The 19,748-nt window shown below is 40.0% G+C and overlaps 1 protein-coding gene across 4 annotated transcripts in view; it reads left to right on the forward strand.

Annotated features, from left to right (window-relative positions):
- The window catches only part of EXD1 (exonuclease 3'-5' domain containing 1), a 178,305-nt gene that overhangs the window by 71,030 nt on the left and 87,527 nt on the right, over window positions 1–19,748 (forward strand). For all 4 annotated transcript variants that reach the window (XM_077293348.1, XM_077293359.1, XM_077293375.1 and 1 more), the window contains exons 5-6: window positions 15,004–15,119; window positions 18,773–18,831. In XM_077293348.1, coding sequence (XP_077149463.1) covers window positions 15,004–15,119; window positions 18,773–18,831 — 175 coding nt within the window. The remainder of the gene's footprint in view (window positions 1–15,003; window positions 15,120–18,772; window positions 18,832–19,748) is intronic.

Raw genomic sequence — 19,748 nt, forward strand, 5'->3', positions numbered from 1 at the left:
AAAGTGGCCATTTATATATGATTATAGTAGTACAGCAGCTTGAAAGAGTGAGCGGCAACTAGGAAAACTGACAGTGATACATACTCATGATCATAGTAGTATGGCAACTAGAAAAAGTGAGAGTGACAGCTATAGATATGGTTATAGTGGCGTGGCAACTATGAAGAGTGAGAGTGACAGTGAAACCTATGATCATAGTAGTACGACAAGTAGCAAGAGTGAGAATTGTCTGTTTTGTTTTTGCTGCATTTTGACTTGAATTTTTTTGCACTTTTCCAGTACATTGAATGGTGTCACACAATAATACAATTCGTCTCTCAAAAAACAAACCCTCAAACTGCTATGTTGACTGAAAAAAAAGAAACGTTATGGCTCTTGGAAGAAGGGGAGGAAAAGGGGACACCAAACGTGACATAAAGAGGTTTAATCCCTTCACCCTGAAGCCTGTTTTCACCTTCATGACCAAACCAATTTTTAGGGTATGTGCACACGCTGCGGATTTTGCTGCGGATCCGCAGTGGTTTCCCATGCATTTACAGTACCATGTAAAGCTATGGGAAATTAAATCCGCAGTGCACATGCTGCAGAAAAAAACGCGCAGAAACGCAGCGGTTTATTTTCCCCAGCATGTCAATTTTGTGCGGAATCCACAGCGGTTTTTCACCTGCTCCAATAGGAAACTGCAGGTGAAAACCGGCAGCAGAAACCGCAATAAAAACTGCGATAAATCCGCAGTAAAAACCGCAGCGGAAAATTCTGCAGTGGAATCCGCAGCGTGTGCACATGGCCTTACAATTCTGACCACTGTCACTTTGAGGTCATAACTCTGGAATGCTTCAATGGATCGTGGTGATTCTGAGATTTTCTCATGACATATTGTACTTTATGATAGTGGCAGAACAGAAAATACCCAAAAGTGACACCATTCTAAAAACTGTATCCCTCAAGGTACTGAAAACCACATTCAAAGAAGTTTATTAACCCTTCAGGAGCTTCACAGGAATTTTTGGAATATGGAAGAAAAAAAAACACACACATTTTTTCTTTCACAAAAATTTTCCTTTAGACCTAATTTTGTTTACTTTCGCAAGGGTAACAGGATAAAATGTACCATACAATTTGTTGTGAAATTTCTCCTGAGCGTGCTTATACCCCATATGTGGGGGAAATCTACTGTTTGGGCACACGGCAGAGATCGGAAGAGAAGGTGCCCCATTTTAGTTTTTGAATGTAACATTTGCTGGCATAATTAGCGGACACCATGTCATGTTTGGAGAGCCCCTGATGTGAAACCCCCAACAAGTGGCACCATTTTGGAAACTAGACCTCTTAGGGAATTTATCTAGATGTGCTTCACAGAGGTTTATAACGTTAAGCTGTGAAAATTAAAAAAAAAATCAAATTTTTCCCAGATAAATCCTTTTTTAGCTCCAAATTTTGCATTTTCATAAGGGCAACAAGAAAAGTTGTTCCATATAATTTGTTGTGCAATTTCTCCTGAGTTTGCGGGTACCCCATATGTGGAGGCAAACAACTGTTTTGGCGCATGGTAGGGCTTGTAAGGGAAGGAGCGACATTTGAATTTTTGAATGTAAAATATGCTGGAATAATTAGCCACTGCAATGTCGCATTTGGAGGGCTCCTGATGTGCCTAAACAGTGGAAACCCCCACAAGTGACACCATTTTGGAAACTAGACCCCTTAGGGAACTTATCTAGATGTGTATTGAGCACCTTGAACCCACAGGTGCTTCACAGAAGTTTATAACGTAGAGCCGTGGAAATAAAAATAAAAAAAAAATCACATTTTTCCTAAATAAATCTTTCTTTTTAGCTCCATATTTTGGATTTTCGTAAATGGTAACAGGTGAAATTGCTCCTTACAATTTGTTGTACAATTTCTCCTGAGTACACCGAAACTCCATATGTGGGGGAAACTACTGTTTGGGTGCACGACAGAGCTTGGAAGGGAAGGCGCATCATTTTGACTTTTTGAATAAACACAAAAATTGCGCTTGATTTAAGTTGGTACACATGCAGCTCATAAGCGCATGTTCACATTGGCCACAAAACATAAAACCTACAAGAGAAAAACCCTGCTGTAACTAAGTAAATAAAAAGCAAAAAGCACATTTAAATAAGTTTTTAGTAATACTGTTTTTGATCAAAAATAGCGTAAAATCCATCCCACCACGACAAGGTAACTCTGATCGGTACGGTCCTACACTGTCTAATATTAAAACCTTACCATGTGTCAATATTGACCTCAGTGTGAATAAGGGCAGACAAAAAGGACCGGCCCAACCAGTGAAACACAATCTCTAGATCAGAAACAGGGATGCCACACCCCGGCTTGCACAGAACTTTTTGAATGTAAAATTGATTAGAATAATTAGCGGATGCCGTGTCACGTTTAGAGAGCCACTGATGTGCCTAAACAGTGGAAACACCCAACAAGTGACCCCATTTTGAAAATTATAACTCTTTGAGAATTTATCTACAGATGTAGTGACGATTTTGACTCCATGGGTGTTTTCCTTAAAAAGGCAGCAGTTGCTGAGTGAAAATTGCAAACTGCCGTTGTAGTGACCAGTACATTATGCCCAGCTTATGCTTCTGGAGACATGCACCTGTAAATTAGGCGGGCTATCATCACTACAGAAATGGCAAACATGGGGTGCTAAATAAAGTTTGGGCACACTGGAGCTCAGAAGGGATGGGGCATTTGGATTTGAGAGCCTAGAATTTTCTGAATTTATTTTGGGGAGCGAGGAGCCATTTAGCTTTTCCAGAGCTTTTGTGCTACCAGTAACTTGGAAGCCCCCTTTATTTCCGTTTACAGATGACGGATCTGAGTGGGGACTTGCTTTTTTAGTGGATTAAGTTGAAGCTTTTATTGGGAACATTTCGAATAGCCCTAGGGATCACATTTATCCTGCGCTCTACGCTGAGCACTTTGGGGATTCCATCTAAATCTGAGTGATGTGACAGATCAAACCCCCTATGAATTCATTCACTATAGTGAGGAAGCAGAGTTACTCTGGGCTCCATCTAGCCTCTGTTCAGCGGTGTCCTTTTCAGAAGCCCACAAAACTGTGTCCGACGGCACTTTTATGCAATCCTAAAAAGACGGACACCGCCGGATCACAGGTCAGACAGCATTCACAGTGCCTCCATCTGCCTCATTATAGAGAATCTTCCTCCAGAGGTTCTGCCTGAGATTTACACGGAAACCCCTGTGTAAGTGCTCAGCGCAGAGCGTAGGATTATTGTGTGCCGAGCCTTACTGCGATCTGTGGGAGGCAGAATTAACCCCTTTCTGTCATTGGATGTACTATTCCGTACATGTGGGGTGGGCCCTACTTCCCAAGGACGGAATAGTACGTCCAGCGCGATCAGCCGCGCTCACGGGGGGAGCGCGGCTGATCGCGGCCGGGTGTCAGCTGACTATCGCAGCTGACATCCGGCACTATGTGCCAGGAGCGGTCACGGACCGCCCCCGGCACAATAGCCCCCGGCACACTGCGAATAAACATCATCGCAGTGTTCTGGCGGTACAGGGAAGCATCGCGCAGGGAGGGGGCTCCCTGCGTGCTTCCCTGAGACAATCGGTACAAGGCGATGTGCTCACCTTGTACCGAGCGTCTCCTCGCTGCAAGCCCCGGATCCAAAATGGCCGCGGGGCTGCATCCCTGTGTCCTGCAGGAAGGTGGCTTCACAGCGCCTGCTCGGAGCAGGCGCCGGGAAGCCTCCCTGCTGTGCTGTGTGATCGCCGATCTGACACAGTGCACAGCAAAGTGTCAGATCGGCGATCTGTCACTTTACTGTGATGTCCCCCCTGGGGCAAAGTAAAAATGTAAAAAAAAAAAATTACATGTGTAAAAAAAAAAAAAAAAAAAAATTCCTAAATAAATAATAATAATAAAAAAATATTGTTCCAATAAATACATTCCTTTAGCTAAATAAAAATAAAAAATCAATAAAAGTACACATATTTAGTATCGCCGCGTCCGTAACGATCCGACCTATAAAACTGTCCCACTAGTTAACCCCTTCAGTGAACACCGTAAAAAAAAAGAGGCAAAAAACAACGCTTTATCATACCGCCGAACAAAAAGTGGAATAACATGCGATCAAAAAGACGGATATAAATAACCATGGTACCGCTGAAAACGTCATCTTGTCCCGCAAAAAACGAGCTGCCATACAGCATAATCAGTGAAAAAACAAAAAAGTTATAGTCCTCAGAATAAAGCGATGCAAAAATAATTATTTTTGCTATAAAATAGTTTTTATCGTATAAAAGAGCCAAAATAAAAAAAATGATATAAATGAGGTATCGCTGTAATCGTACTGACCCGAACAATAAAACTGCTTTATCCATTTTACCAAACGCGGAACGGTATATGCGCCCCCCTCAAAAGAAATTCATGAATAGCTGGTTTTTGGTCATTCTGCCTCACAAAAATCGGAATAAAAAGCGATCAAAAAATGTCATGTGCCCGAAAATGTTACCAATAAAAACGTCAACTCGTCCAGCAAAAAACAAGACCTCACATGACTATGTGGACCAAAATATGGAAAAATTATAGCACTCAAAATGTGGTAACGCAAAAAAACATTTTTTGCAATAAAAAGCGTCTTTTAGTGTGTGACGGCTGTCAATCATAAAAATCCGCTAGAAAACCCGCTATAAATAGTAAATCAAACCCCCCCCCTTTATCACCCCCCTTAGTTAGGAAAAATTTAAAAATTAAAAAAATGTATTTACTTCCATTTTCCCATTAGGGTTAGGGCTAGGGTTAGGGCTAGGGTTAGGGTTGGGTTTAGGCCTAGGTTTAGGACTACAGTTAGGGTTGGGGCTAAAGTTAGGGTTAGGGTTTGGATTACATTTACAGTTGGGAATAGGGTTGGGATTAGGGTTAGGGGTGTGTCAGGGTTAGGGGTGTGGTTAGGGTTACAGTTGAGATTAGGGTTAGGGATGTGTTTGGATTAGGGTTTCAGTTATAATTGGGGGTTTCCACTGTTTAGACATATCAGGGGCTCTCCAAATGCGACATTGCGTCCGATCTCAATTCCAGCCAATTCTGCACTGAAAAAGTAAAACAGTGCTCCTTCACTTCCGAGCTCTCCCATGCGCCCGAACAGGGGTTTACCCCAACATATGGGGTATTAGCGTATCCAGGACACATTGGACAACAACTTTTGGGGTCCAATTTCTTTTGTTACTCTTGGGAAAATACAAAACTGGGGGCTAAAAAATAATTTTTGTGTTATAAATAAAAAAAAAAAAACACTTGGGGGTTCAAAGCTCTCACAACACATCTAGATGAGTTTCTTAGGGGGTCTACTTTCCAAAATGGTGTCACTTGTGGGGGGTTTCAATGTTTAGGCACATCAGGGGCTCTGCAAATGCAACGTGACGCCTGCAGACCATTCCATCTAAGTCTGCATTCCAAATGGCGCTCCTTCCCTTCCGAGCTCTCCCATGCGCCCAAACGGTAGTTCCCCCCCACATGTGGGGTATCAGCGTACTCAGGACAAATTGGACAACAACTTTTGGGGTCCAATTTCTGCTGTTACCCTTGGGAAAATACAAAACTGGGGGCTACAAAATAATTTTAGTGGGGGGAAAAAAAGAATTTTTGTTTTCACGGCTCTGCGTTATAAACTGTATTGAAACACTTGGGGGTTCAAAGCTCTCACAACACATCTAGATGAGTTCCTTAGGGGGTCTACTTTCCAAAATGGTGTCACTTGTGGGGGGTTTCAATGTTTAGGCACATCAGTGGCTCTCCAAACGCAACATGGCGTCCCATCTCAATTCCAGTCAATTTTGCATTGAAAAGTCAAATGGCGCTCCTTCCCTTCCGAGCTCTGCCATGCGCCCAAACAGTGGTTTACCCCCACATATGAAGTATCAGCGTACTCAGGACAAATTGGACAACAACTCTTGGCATCCAATTTCTTCTCTTACCCTTGGGAAAATAAAAAATTGGGGGCGAAAAAATCATTTTTGTGAAAAAATATGATTTTTTATTTTTACGGCTCTGCATTATAAACTTCTGTGAATCACTTAATGGGTCAAAGTGCTCACCACACATCTAGATAAGTTCCTTAGGGGGTCTACTTTCCCAAATGGTGTCACTTGTGGGGGGTTTCAATGTTTAGGCACATCAGGGGCTCTCCAAACGCAACATGGCGTCCCATCTGTATTCCAGTCAATTTTGCATTGAAAAGTCAAATGGCGCTCCTTCGCTTCCGAGCTCTGCCATGCGCTCAAACAGTGGTTTACCCCCACATATGGGGTATCTGCGTACTCGGGACAAATTGTACAACAGCTTTTGGGGTCCATTTTCTCCTGTTACCCTTTGTAAAATAGAACAAATTGGAGCTGAAGTAAATTTTTTGTGTAAAAACAGTTAAATGTTCATTTTTATTTAAACATTCCAAAAATTCCTGTGAAACACCTGAAGGGTTAATAAACTTCTTGAATGTGGTTTTGAGCACCTTGAGGGGTGCAGTTTTTAGAATGGTGTCACACTTGGGTATTTTCCATCATATAGACCCCTCAAAATGACTTAAAATGAGATGTGGTCCCTAAAAAAAAAAAAATGGTGTGTTAAAAATTAGAAATTGCTGGTCAACTTTTAACCCTTATAACTCCCTAACAAAAAAAAGTTGGTTCCAAAATTGTGCTGATGTAAAGTAGATATGTGGGAAATGTTACTTATTAAGTATTTTGTGTGACATATCTCTGTGATTTAATTGTATAAAAATTAAAAGTTGGAAAATTGCGAAATTTTCGCCAAATTTCCGTTTTTTTTCACAAATACACGCAGGTAATATCAAATAAATGTTACCACTATAATGAAGTACAATATGTCACGAGAAAACAATGTCAGAATCACCGGGATCCTTTGAAGCGTTCGAGTTATAACCTCATAAAGGGACAGTGGTCAGAATTGTAAAAATTGGCCCGGTCATTAACGTGCAAACAACCCTTGGGGGTAAAGGGGTTAAAAAATCAACAGCAGGTGAAGAATTGGTTTTATTTATTTTTTATGCCATTCCTCGTGCGGTATAAGTGATTAGGCGACTTTATTCTTCGGGTTGGTGCGATTTACAGCGATACCAGTTTTATATCGGGTTTTTATATTTGGCTGCTGTCACACACCTTTTTATTGCGAAAACTAGTTTTTGCATCACCACATTTTGAGAGAGAAATTTTTCATATTTCATCTGACAGAGCCATGTGAGGGCTTGTTTTTTGCAGAACGAGCTGACGTTTTTATTGGTCCCATCTACGGGCACATGACATTGTGTGATCACTTTCTATTCCGATTTTTGGCAGACAGAACAAAAACCAGCAATTCGGGAATTTCTTCTTTTTTTTTTTATACCATTCCATGTGTGATAAAATTAAAGAATTGATAAGTTTTATTCTTCAGGTCAGTACGATTACAGCGATACCTAAAATATATATATATAAAAAAATAAAATAATATATATATATATATATATATATATATATATATATATATATATATATATATATATATATATATACTGTATATATATATATATATATATATATATACTGTATATATATATATATATATACTGTATATATATATATATATATATATATATATACTGTATATATATATATATATATACTGTATATATATATATATATATATACTGTATATATATATACACTGTATATATATATACTATATATATATATATTATATATTTTTTTTTGTCGTCGCTTTTACACAAACTTTTATAGAAATTTTTTTTTATTTACATTCGACTTTTTGATCGCGTTTTATTACACTTTTTGTTCATCAGTATGATAAAGCATTGTTGTTTGCCTTTTTTTTTATTGTGTTCACTGAAGGGGTTAACTAGTGAGTTTTATAGAGCGGGTTGTTAAATGCGGCAATGCCAAATACTTGTGCTTTTATATATTTACATGTATTTATTGGAAAAAATATTTTATTTTTCTTTAAAAATTTGTAAAAAAATATTTTTACACATTCTAATATATTTTTTTTTACTTTTTTTTTTACATTGTCCCAGTATGGGTCATCACCATATAATGTCAGATTGCTGATCTGACACTTTGCACTGCAGAGTATCAGATCAGCGATCTGACAGGCAGGGAAGGAGGCATGTCAGCGCCTGCTCCCATCAGGCGCTCACAAGTTCCCTCCCTGTAGGGCCTGGAAGGACCCCGCGGCCATCTTGGTGCCGGGGGTCTCCATGGAGACCATCAGACCAACGTGATCGTGTCGTGAGGTCCTGATGGAAGCATGCCGGAAGCCCCCTTCCTGCGTGATACTTCTCTATGCCGCTGACACTACTGACAGTGGCATCAGAGGGGTTAAATGCACGCGATCGGTGCTAGCACCGATCGTGGGCATTGCTGCAGTTGATCAGCTGGCACCCACACACTCAATCGCCGCAGCATTCGGCGTGAGGCCGCGTGATCGATGCGCCGTACTAGTACTGCTGTTTGCGCATGTCGGGAAGGGGTTAAAAGGGAAGACCTCATCACAAAATTACCTGCTGTTCAACTTAATGTTTGTGTCACTTGTATCTTTATTAAAAAAATAAAATAGTAATTTTGCAATTATCACACTGACTATTTTAGACCCATTCCTCCTGTCCTTTCATGAAGTTTTCAGCAGCTTCCTTATCATCAAAGGCAGAATTTCAATGAGTTGTAACCAGGGCTGTGGAGTCGGAGTTAGTTTTGGTTGGTGTCGGAGTCGGTAGAAATGTTCCGACTCCAGCTTTAAAAAAATGTATTAATATTTCATAATTGAACTTTCATATGAATTTTATAAATGTTACTCAAATATATCTGTTCAAAAGGGAAAAGGAAAAAAGCCAGGACGGCACTGTCTGGTAGCTGAACAAGTTCTTTTGAGATAACAATCGGGGTGATATATACACAACGTGTGTAAGGCAGCCACTGCGTCTCATCGCTGGTGCTCTTCTAAGAAATTAGCCATATTTTCGATCCATGTGCAAGAGAAAAAAGAGAGAAGGCACTCACCGATCTCGTGTATAACCACTTTATTCCATCTTCAAAACATGATTCATGGCCGGGGGAGTAGGAATGCTTGTGAGCAGGGGAGGACGACGGCCGTTTTGCGCTGTGCTTGCGCTTCCACGGGTCAGTATGTGTGAGGGCAATGTGACGGAAGTGATATACCGGCCATAACACACTCCCCCCACCTGAACCCCTCCCACCTACCATGAAATACACCACTATTAAAAGTGCACAGATTAAAAAACATTACATCTCTTCCACAATATTCAGAAAGCGAAAATTAATAGAGTATTATGTTATATGTGCAATTATAACCGTAGAAATGTCAATTAGCTGTTCACCATTTGTTCACACTCCTACCACCAGCCTGCAAACTAACCACAATTATATCCTACATACGGATCAAGATAAATATTACAAAAACACTGACATGTCTATCCTGTCGTTAAAGCCCAACGGCCCCATTGCGCTCGTGTGCATGATCCATCTCACTTCACATCTAAGAAGTAGGTTTCCCAAATTTCCTCCTTGCACTGGTAAATTCACCTTCTCAATCCCAGCAAATGTGAGTACTCCAGAATTCCCATTGTGTTTCTCCCTGACATGGGAGATCAGACGTGGGACACCTTTTCCCATCAGAATAGACTTACAATGTTCCCGAAAACGGACATACATGGGGCGTATTGTTTTCCCTATATAGAAATACTTACACGGACAAAAAACTACATAAACAACATGGTCCGTCTTACATGTGATAAAATCATTAACCATGTGTTCTACTGATCCCATGTGTAGCACCCGCTCTGTGTTATGCTGACTACAAAAAGGACAATGTCCACACTTGTAATTCCCTTTTGGGATACCTGCGTTAAGCCAATTTTTGTTGGATTTCAGGACACGATTCCTGACTAATTTGTCTCAGCCTCACACTACGTCTATTGGCAATCAGAGGACCTCTTGCTGTGACATCCACTAAGTCCTTATCTCGTTCTAAAATATGCCAATTTTTTCTAATCGCTAGGCGTATGTGCCGGTCCATCGTACTGTACTTAATGCAGAAGGTAAATCGCTTTCCTTTGTCAACCCTCTGGGCAGTCATCACACCCTCATTTGTCCTTTCTTCTCCATTTTCCACTCTTTTTAAAGCCGATTATAACAATACCTCAGGATACCCTCTCTGTCTGAATCTCCCTTTCATTTCTGTTACCTGTCTAAAGTACCCCTCTTTTGTATGATTGACCCCTTCTCACTCTTAAAAATTGACTATAGGGTAACGACTGCTTGACATGCATGGGGTGAAAACTATCAAAGTGCATCAAAGTGTTAGTTGCTACTATTTTTCGATATAGTGATGTACAAATAATACCTTCCTGGATCTCTACTAAAACGTCTAGGAATTCTAATCGTTGTCCTCCAAAAACTGACGTGAATGTCATATTCATTCTATTCTCCTGGTTTAAATACGTAACAAATTCATTGAAGATATCAACGGTTCCGTCCCAGACAATCATTATATCGTTGACGTATCTTAACAATTTGATGTGCTTCAAAAATCTATTTTTTTTCAGAATAAACGTATTTCTCCTCAATGAGACCCAAAAACAGATTGGCGAAAGTACATGCTACTGGAGTCCCCATCGCAGTACCAACTTCCTGGACAAACCAGTCCCCCAAAAAAGTGAATGCATTATGGCTCAAAATGAAATTTAACCCCTCGCACACAAAATTAACAAAATGCTGGCTTTTGCCCGTAGTGCACAAAATCTGTTCAATAGCCTCTACTCCCGTTTTCTGTGGAATCCTTGTGTACAAGCTCTCGACATCTATCGATGTCAATGCATAATTTTGTTGGCATTCAAAATTTTGTATACTTTTCAAAAAGGCACCAGTGTCTTTAAGATAAGATGGGATGTCCTTCAATAAAGGGCGCAATAACCAGTCTATATACTGGGACAAGGGCTCAGTGAGCGACCCTATCCCAGATACGATAGGTCGCCTAGACTTGTGCACTTTGGGTATGTGGTACCAATGGGGTCTGGTGGGGAACTCCGGTAGCAGTCTTTCCGCCCTGTTCTGGGAAATCACCCCTAGGTCAACGTATTTCCTAAGATAAGTCCTTAGATCACTTTTATATTTCTGCACTGGATCCTTCTGCAAGGGTCTATACACTACACTATACGATAGTTGCCTCTTGGCCTCAGAAATGTACAGGGATTTGGGGAGCAAAACGATCTTACCCCCTTATCAGCAGATCTTACTACTGTATCTTTCCATTCACTTATCTCTTGCATCGCCTTTTTCTCTGCAGTGGTAAGGTTAAGGGGAGCTTTTGGATACAAAAGAGCTTCTACATCTTTAATAACCTGCGCTTCAAATAAATCAATCAAGTTATCTGGAGAAATGGGGGGCATATAACTAGAAGGAACACCTCCTGTGAATGGAGCAGTGTTCTCTATTGCTCTATTACCACAAACACCCTCACCCGTACTAGTACTGCTGTTTGCGCATGTCGGGAAGGGGTTAAAAGGGAAGACCTCATCACAAAATTACCTGCTGTTCAACTTAATGTTTGTGTCACTTGTATCTTTATTAAAAAAATAAAATAGTAATTTTGCAATTATCACACTGACTATTTTAGACCCATTCCTCCTGTCCTTTCATGAAGTTTTCAGCAGCTTCCTTATCATCAAAGGCAGAATTTCAATGAGTTGTAACCAGGGCTGTGGAGTCGGAGTCGTGGAGTCGGAGTTAGTTTTGGTTGGTGTCGGAGTCGGTAGAAATGTACCGACTCCGACTCCAGCTTTAAAAAAAATATATTAATATTTCATAATTGAACTTTCATATGAATTTTATAAATGTTACTCAAATATATATGTTCTATCAAACTATGAACAACAGTGATAAGCAGTTCTGCTGGAGATAGAGACATTTCTTACTACTTGTGTGTCACACTTCTCCACTGCCCTTATCTAATCTTATACTTGGTTAACCTCATGGTGCCCCAACCCCCCTACTTACAATGTATGAAACTGAAAGTGAAAATGTGTTGCAAATTCTTAGTAGTAAAGCTCCTCCTCTAGACTAGATGTTTACTAGGTGTGCGTCTTCCAAGCATCTTACAGCTGCTACTCAGAAGAGGAAGACTGTAAGAAGTATTATCCTTTCAACAAACTTTGCATCAGTTAACTGTGAGTACATGAGGAATAACAGTATTACTGACCACTATATCAGTTGTACGACCTGGCAATAATTTTGTACAATTGTTTTTAGGAAAAACAATTGTCATTTGGATTGTGAATGCAGAATTAAAAACCTGAGAATGTCTAAGAAGCATCACATTAAATCAGCTGTATTTGAACATTTCACCATCACTCAAGATAGAAAACATTATATGACAAATGATCCAGACGAAAACAAATGCTGTGAAGCCAAGATCAGTGCATATTCAGGCAAAGATAAAAATGCTCCTACCAGAGCTTCTAATCTAAAGAGACATTTACAGTGCTTTCATCCAGAAGTACTGAAAGCAGTGGATGAGAAAGACTGCATCCAAACCAATGAACCAGTGCCCAGCTCTTCCAGCCAAACAAAGGAGCAGAGAACTTTGCAGCCATCAGTTGCAAGATATTTTGTCAGTGACAAAGTTACTGTGACAATGACAGTAGATACATTTAAAAAACAGATCATAGAGCTTGTTGTAAAGGATAGTGTGCCTATTTCATTATTTTCACGACCAGCTTTTATGTGTCTGAATGGGGAAATGGCCCGCAAGCTTGGTGTTTCTCTGGAGAGAGAGTATTAGAAAATTAGTAATCAAAGAAGCTTTTAAACAAAAGGAAGAACTTAAAAAAAACTCTCAAGGGACGCTTTCTGTTTCTTAAAATGGATGCCTGCACACGTCACAGAGTGAACTATTTTGCCATCAATGTACGATTTGTTTGTGATAAAAATGAAATAGTTACCAAGACATTGGCAGTAAAAGACACCAAAGCTCATCACACCAGTGAGTTTCTCCAGGACTTGGTGGAAAAGGTTCTGCAAGACTATGAACTTAAAAAAGAGCAAGTTCTTTCTGTCGTAACTGACAATGCTTCAAATATGATAAGTACTATTAAGCTAATGAATGAGAGTAATGATGGTGACCAGCAGCTAGAAGAACATTCTGGGTCCACAGACACAGAAATGTTTGAAATAGAGGAGCACAGTATTGTAACTGAGGAGCAAACTGAAGTTGCTTCAGATGAACAGCAACATGATAGTTTAGATGATCTTGTTGAAACTGTGTCAATATGTTCTTTCATTCATCACATGCGCTGTGTTGTGCATACGCTACAGCTGGCTATAAGAGACAGCCTGCAAGAAGGACATGCTGCTGCACTGATTGGCACGGTGAAAAAATTGGCTACTGTTGCCAGAACCCCTAAAGTTGACTCAATTTTGAAGAGACGTGCTGGAAAAGGGGCAATTATTGATCAAGCCACACGATGGGGCAGTACTTACTTAATGATTCAGCGCTTGGTTGAACTGAAAACCTTTCTTGTAGACATGGCTAACCCTCAACTGACGCTAGATGAAAGTCAGTGGAATCAGGTGACTGAGCTGGAAAAATTGCTAGAGCACCCATTTACAGTGACTAAAAAATTACAAGCAGAGTACTTAACTCCAGGTATTTTCTTAAAGGAGTGGAAGAACCTGATGTTTTGCCTGTCCCAAAGAGGAGGGTTAATTGCAAGTGGCATCGCTACATCAATGAAACGGAGAGAGGAGCTACTATTACAAAATAACATTCTTTTGGCAGCTGTTTATGTAGACCCAATGCATCGGATTCCTCTAGATGATCAACAGCTAACTAAAGGAAAAGAAGCTCTGTTTGAAATAGTAGTAAGGATGAAAGGCTTGCAGAACAGTCAGTCAGGAGGAACAAGAAGAATTTGGTCGTCCTGCCACATCTTCACCCTCATCAACTGATGAAGAATTTAATTTTGAAAAATATTTGGATCGCAAGGACCGTGCAAAGCGTTCCCGCATAGAAGAAGCGTCATCCCCATCAAAGAACACAGCCAGTACATTTCAGCAGAATTTTTCATGTGCACTAAAAGAAATTGAGAAATGTAACCGTTCATCAAAAATAACAGTTCAACAAGCGATTCCTCTGTATCCTGACATTGTCAGAGATGTTGCCCGAGTGGTTACTGCTTTGCCACCAACCCAAGTTAGTGTAGAGAGGTTGTTCTCTGCTCTCAAAATAATTAGATCAGATTTGAGGGCATCCATGAAGGAGGATCTGACAGAGGCAATACTTTTTCTGAGGACAAATTTATAGATTTCTTCTTATTAACTGCATAACAGTGTTTATTGCATATTTACTTACAAGAGTTTATAAAAGTTTATAAAAGTTATTTGCTATATTCTAATTGTATTCTAATAAATATAGTTTTTGCTCTAAGTGGTCTGATTACTTATATGATGGTGAGAAACTGAATAAGCACGATGTTAATATTTTACAACAGTAAATTTATTGTTACGAATTGGCCATTTATGAAGGAGTCGGAGCCGGAGTCGGAACCTGATAAAATCCAGGAGTCTGAGTCACAACTGTGGCTTACGGACTCCACAGCCCTGGTTGTAACACCTCTGTATACAGCTGATAACACAAGATCCACCATTTACAATAGGCGGTGTCACAGCCGACCCTGCTCTACTTTCACAATGACCTTTGCACATGCCCATTTGATGCTTCTGTTCTTTGCTGCTAATGTGTAGGTGCATTTCCTGCAACAGGAAGGTACTCTGAAATATGCTGCAGTAGTCGGTGTGAAAATGGCCACATTTCTATCTTTTACTTTCAGTAAAGTTTGTATTATTAAAAAGATAAAGAAAACTTGATGCATTCATAAACTTGAGTACATAATAACCATTTTACATACTATTTTTTAGCACTGGTGACATGGTATCAGAAGATCAAGCTGAATCGGCCCTAAAACCCGAAAAGGTTGAGGCAACAGCTCCTCAAAATGTGAAGAAAAGTGACGTACAGATCCCAAACTATTCAGGTATGTTAGATTAAAGGTTCATATAGGAATGACTACTAAAGGATAGTTCATCAATATAAAAGTAGTGAACTATACCTTTAAATGTCCACAAAGGGCAAATATTAACAATTAGACTGTATTACGAAGCAGACATTTTATTTACGTCAAAAATTTCCAATAAGGCCTCCTTCACACGTATACAAAACACATGTGAAAAAATGGTAACGGTGTACTCAGTGTTTTCCATACATGTGTAACAAAAATGTAGACCAGGGAAGAAAAATCAAATGTGAAACATAATCCCATAAAACCACAAATCTTTAATGAAAACTATTTGTTAAAAATACCCTCCCAGTGCAAATAATCAATTCTCTCAAATATATAGCATAAGTCTATAGCAATAACCTGACAAATCCCTATGTTTGCCTGCTATCCCTTCCTAGCAGTGGAGGTTGGCACCCTCCTAGGTACGGTTATTTGGCGCCCCCACTCCGCGATGGCTGTCCCAGACTTGCCCTGATAAATCCTAATGCGCTATAGGTGGGAAAACAATAAGCAATCAAAAGAAATGCAGGGATAGTACTTACCCTAAAATTGATATGTTCCCACGGTCAGGATTTGCTCAGGATTTGACGCAGGTAAAATCTGCACCAAATCTGCACCTGAGGTCACTGGCAGGTCACCTGCGTTTTTGATGCGTTTTTACATGCGTTTTTGATGCTTTTTTTTTTTAAGCGGATTTGTGTGTTTTTGTAAGCTAAATAAAGATATACAAAAAAAAAATAAATGTGATGTCATTTCTTGTCCAACCTCTTCATTTACATACTCCATTGAAGAATAATGTTTACACACACCGATAGATAGCTATAGCGATAGATAGATACGATAGATCTATCGTATCTATCTATCGTATGGCCACCAAGGTCTCCCAATCTGACCCCCTTAGACTTTTATCTTTGGGGTCATCTGAAGGCAATTGTCTATGCTGTGAAGATACGAGATGTGCAGCATCTGAAACCACGGATACTGGGAGCCTGTGCTAGCATTTCTTCTGCAGTGTTGCTATCAGTGTGTCAAGAGTGGGAGAAGAGGGTTGCATTGACAATCCAACACAATGGGCAGCACTTTGAACACATTTTATAAGTGGTCATAAACTTGTACATAACTCATGAAAGAATAAAGTTATGTTAAAACCAAGCACACCATTGTTTTCTTGTGAAATTCTCAATAAGTTTGACGTGTCATATGACCCAACATCTGCAAGGAGTTTGTATGTTCTCTCCGTGTTTGCGTTGGTTTCCTGCGGGTTCTCCGGTATTCTCCCACATTCCAAAGACCTACTGATAGGGAATTTAGATTGTGAGCCCCATCGGGGATAGCAATGATAATGTGTGCAAACTGTAAAGCACTGTGGAATATGTTAGCGCTATATAAAAATGAAGATTATTATTATTATGACCCTCTTCCCATTGGAAAACATAAAGTTGGATCCAAAATGGCCGACTTCAAAATGGCCGCCATGGTCACCACCCATCTTGAAAAGTTTTCCCCCTCCAATATACCAATGTGCCACAAACAGGAAGTTGATATCACCAACCATTTCCTTTTTATTTAGGTGTATCCATATATATGGCCCACCCTGTATATTGGTCTTGTGGTTGGGAGCAGAGATCACGATGAACGGACTGGCTGCGGGCCTCCTGAGCTTAATTTTGCAGCCTCATGTACGCTTGTTTGGCCCCGCGGCCTGTCTGTACCTCATACTCTAGAGTCTAGAGGTACTTTGGATCGCACAGCTTAGTGATGTGAATGCGGCACTATTTCTATTGCATCCTTGGCTTGGACTAGAATTCCAGGTGCCAGTGGGAGAAAATAAATCGAGCAGGGACTTGTGACATAAGACAACAAATCCACAACACTTAACTGGAAAAAGGAGATATTTACCAATACATGGTGAAAATAACAGTCCCTTCAGACCCCAATTATATATAGTAGAGTTAGCATCTGAGCACAATACTGATGAAAAATGCACTTACACCCCTGCCATCCACGAGCCGGTGCCGGTTACTAATAGTTGGGCTTTCCGGCAGTTGGTAAGTAAGGCTACTTACAGAGTGTAGGATAGCTGTGTGAGTAGCAGACTGTAGCCGACATTGTGCACTACATGTATCCCTGTGGCAAGCACCTTACACAAGCCATAGACTTGAATAAGTAAGTTTCATCTGTAGTATGGAAGAGACTGGTGCGTACTGCAATTTCTTTTCACCCAGACGTTTGATCCGCAATTAAATAAACACAGCCATATTGAATAAAGTTGGTACCAGTGCTGTCCGTTTTTTTTTTTTTTGTGCAGAGCACTCAGACTAAAAATACAGTCATCTCAACTTGGCCCTAAGAAGACCATTTTACCGTCACAAATAGTCACAGTGAAATCCTGTAGTATGTTCCCACTCCCCATTTACGGGATTTTTCAGTATTTGCTTTGGGTATAGGATTGTTTAAAATATCTGCAGGGTAAATCGACAAGCTGCATGTTTGAGATTGGGAAACCATGCTAGTTAAGGCCTCATTCAGATGTCCGATTTTCAAAGGTCCAGGTCGTTTTCCAGACCGACTGGTTACAAAAAAAAATGATGGAGACCTCTCAGTTTTTGGTCTGAGTCACCGATCAATATTTACCCTTACTGGTCTATAGGTTCATGAAAGATGAGAAAATCACTGATGGCAAAAACGGACCAAACACTGATGGAAAGCAGTCCTGTTTTTGGCATCATGCACATTTTGGGGATGTAGTGGGAACAGGAGCTGCTGTTTAACTCCTTGAATGCCACAGCCAATAGTGCAGTAAACAAGTAGTTTTGCAGAGGCAGAGGGCTCCCTCCCACACATGCTGATGTGACAAGTATGGAATCCAGTTACAACTCCCACTTCCCTAAAAGTTGGGACGCTGTGTTAAAAGTAAAGAAAACGAGATTTACATATCATTGCATTCTTATGAAATGAATTTAATAACCTTTTGATCAATCTTGAGGCACAGTGACTTGATGGATGAATGCTCTGTAGGAAGATTGATCTTGTGCAAGCCTAGATAGGTCCACAGGGGTCTTCTCCATTGTTGTCTTGATAGTATCAGGCTATCAGGTTTTTGGTCTTCCTCTTCGCCTTGTTCCTTCTATTCTTCTGAAAATGATGTCCTTCTCCAGTGATTGCTCTCTTCGTGTGATATGTCCAAATTATATTTTATTCCCAACAGATCATAAAACGCAGATTAGAATGTTTAAGTTTTACATTTTTTTTCATTTCTTTTAAAAAAAATTATTTTGAAATTGATGGCAGCAAACATATCTAAAAACAAACAAACAAAAAAACACATTGGGCCTTATCTACCATTGTTTAGCATCCCCCCGTTATTACAACAGTCTGTACATTTCTTTGAAGGGAGGACACCGATTCCTAGTTTTAGGAGAGAAATGTTGTCCCATTCTTGTCTGATGTAGGATTCTTGCTGCTCCTCCTCAGCACTGGGGCGTATTTGCTAGATATTTCATAATGATCCACCTGTTTTCTATTTGGTGAAAGGTTTGAAAGCGGACAACCCTTATAATGAAATGAATTCCATTTAATTCATGTTTTTAATGTTTTGAATATTTAAAAGCAAGTATTTTTAATTGCAGGTGATGAAGACATAAATTGTATTCTGATTGACCAGTTCCAACCAAAGTTTGGACCAGCAGTAAGTAAATATATATTGGCAATTTTTTTTTTCAATTGTTATTTTTAGTGGATTGAGTCGGATAAAAGCCATAAACTATGCAGTTGGCTTTGTATACATTCATATATTCCAAAGGCATATGATCTCACCATCTATTTAAGAAAAAAAAAAAAAAGCGCAAACAGTAAGTTATTTACCAAAGCCCCAGGATCTTCTTCACTCTCACTATTTAGTTCACTTTTCGCCTTTGAACCAGTCACAGTAGAAGTTACCAGATTCTTCAAGTCTTCTCACCCTACTACCTGCACCAGCGTCCCTATTCCGTCACTGTCCCTCTTACTGGCATCACCTGTAATGTTTAACCTCTTTCATTCAGTTTATTTCCCTTTTTTTCAAATACACTATCATATGTTCTTTACTAAAAGGTAACATCCCTCAACAGAACTGCCCTGATAACTACAGACCTGTCTCTAACTGTCCCTTCATCTCCAAACTTATGGAACATTTGGTACTCTCGCCTAGTCTGCTATCGTTCTGATAACTCTTCTTGAATCTTTATAGTCCGATTTCCATTCTTTACACACTGTGGCACACCAACTCCTCACAATACTCATATGGATCGGTTACAAGGATACTGCTCTCGTTTGTCTTCCTTTCTCTCTGACCGCTCTTTGAGTGTATCATTTGCTGGCTCTTCCTCCTCTCATCTTCCCCTTTTCCTTGTATCACATTACACACGAACCGAGCTAGGATCAAAATACCCTGACTGCATGGTCTCCCCAATGGAGCTTCATCGGCATATACTCCTAGGACCCTTCTCTTTTCTATTCTCTACATGTAGCTCATGAAAGGTTAAAAAAACTCCCTGACAGCAATTAAGGGGTGCCATTTTTCAAATTGTATCCCTTTTTGATATTTTTCAAATATATAGGCCCCTT

The sequence above is a fragment of the Ranitomeya variabilis genome, chromosome 1 (assembly GCF_051348905.1).
Source record: "Ranitomeya variabilis isolate aRanVar5 chromosome 1, aRanVar5.hap1, whole genome shotgun sequence".
Taxonomy (NCBI): Eukaryota; Metazoa; Chordata; class Amphibia; order Anura; family Dendrobatidae; genus Ranitomeya; species Ranitomeya variabilis.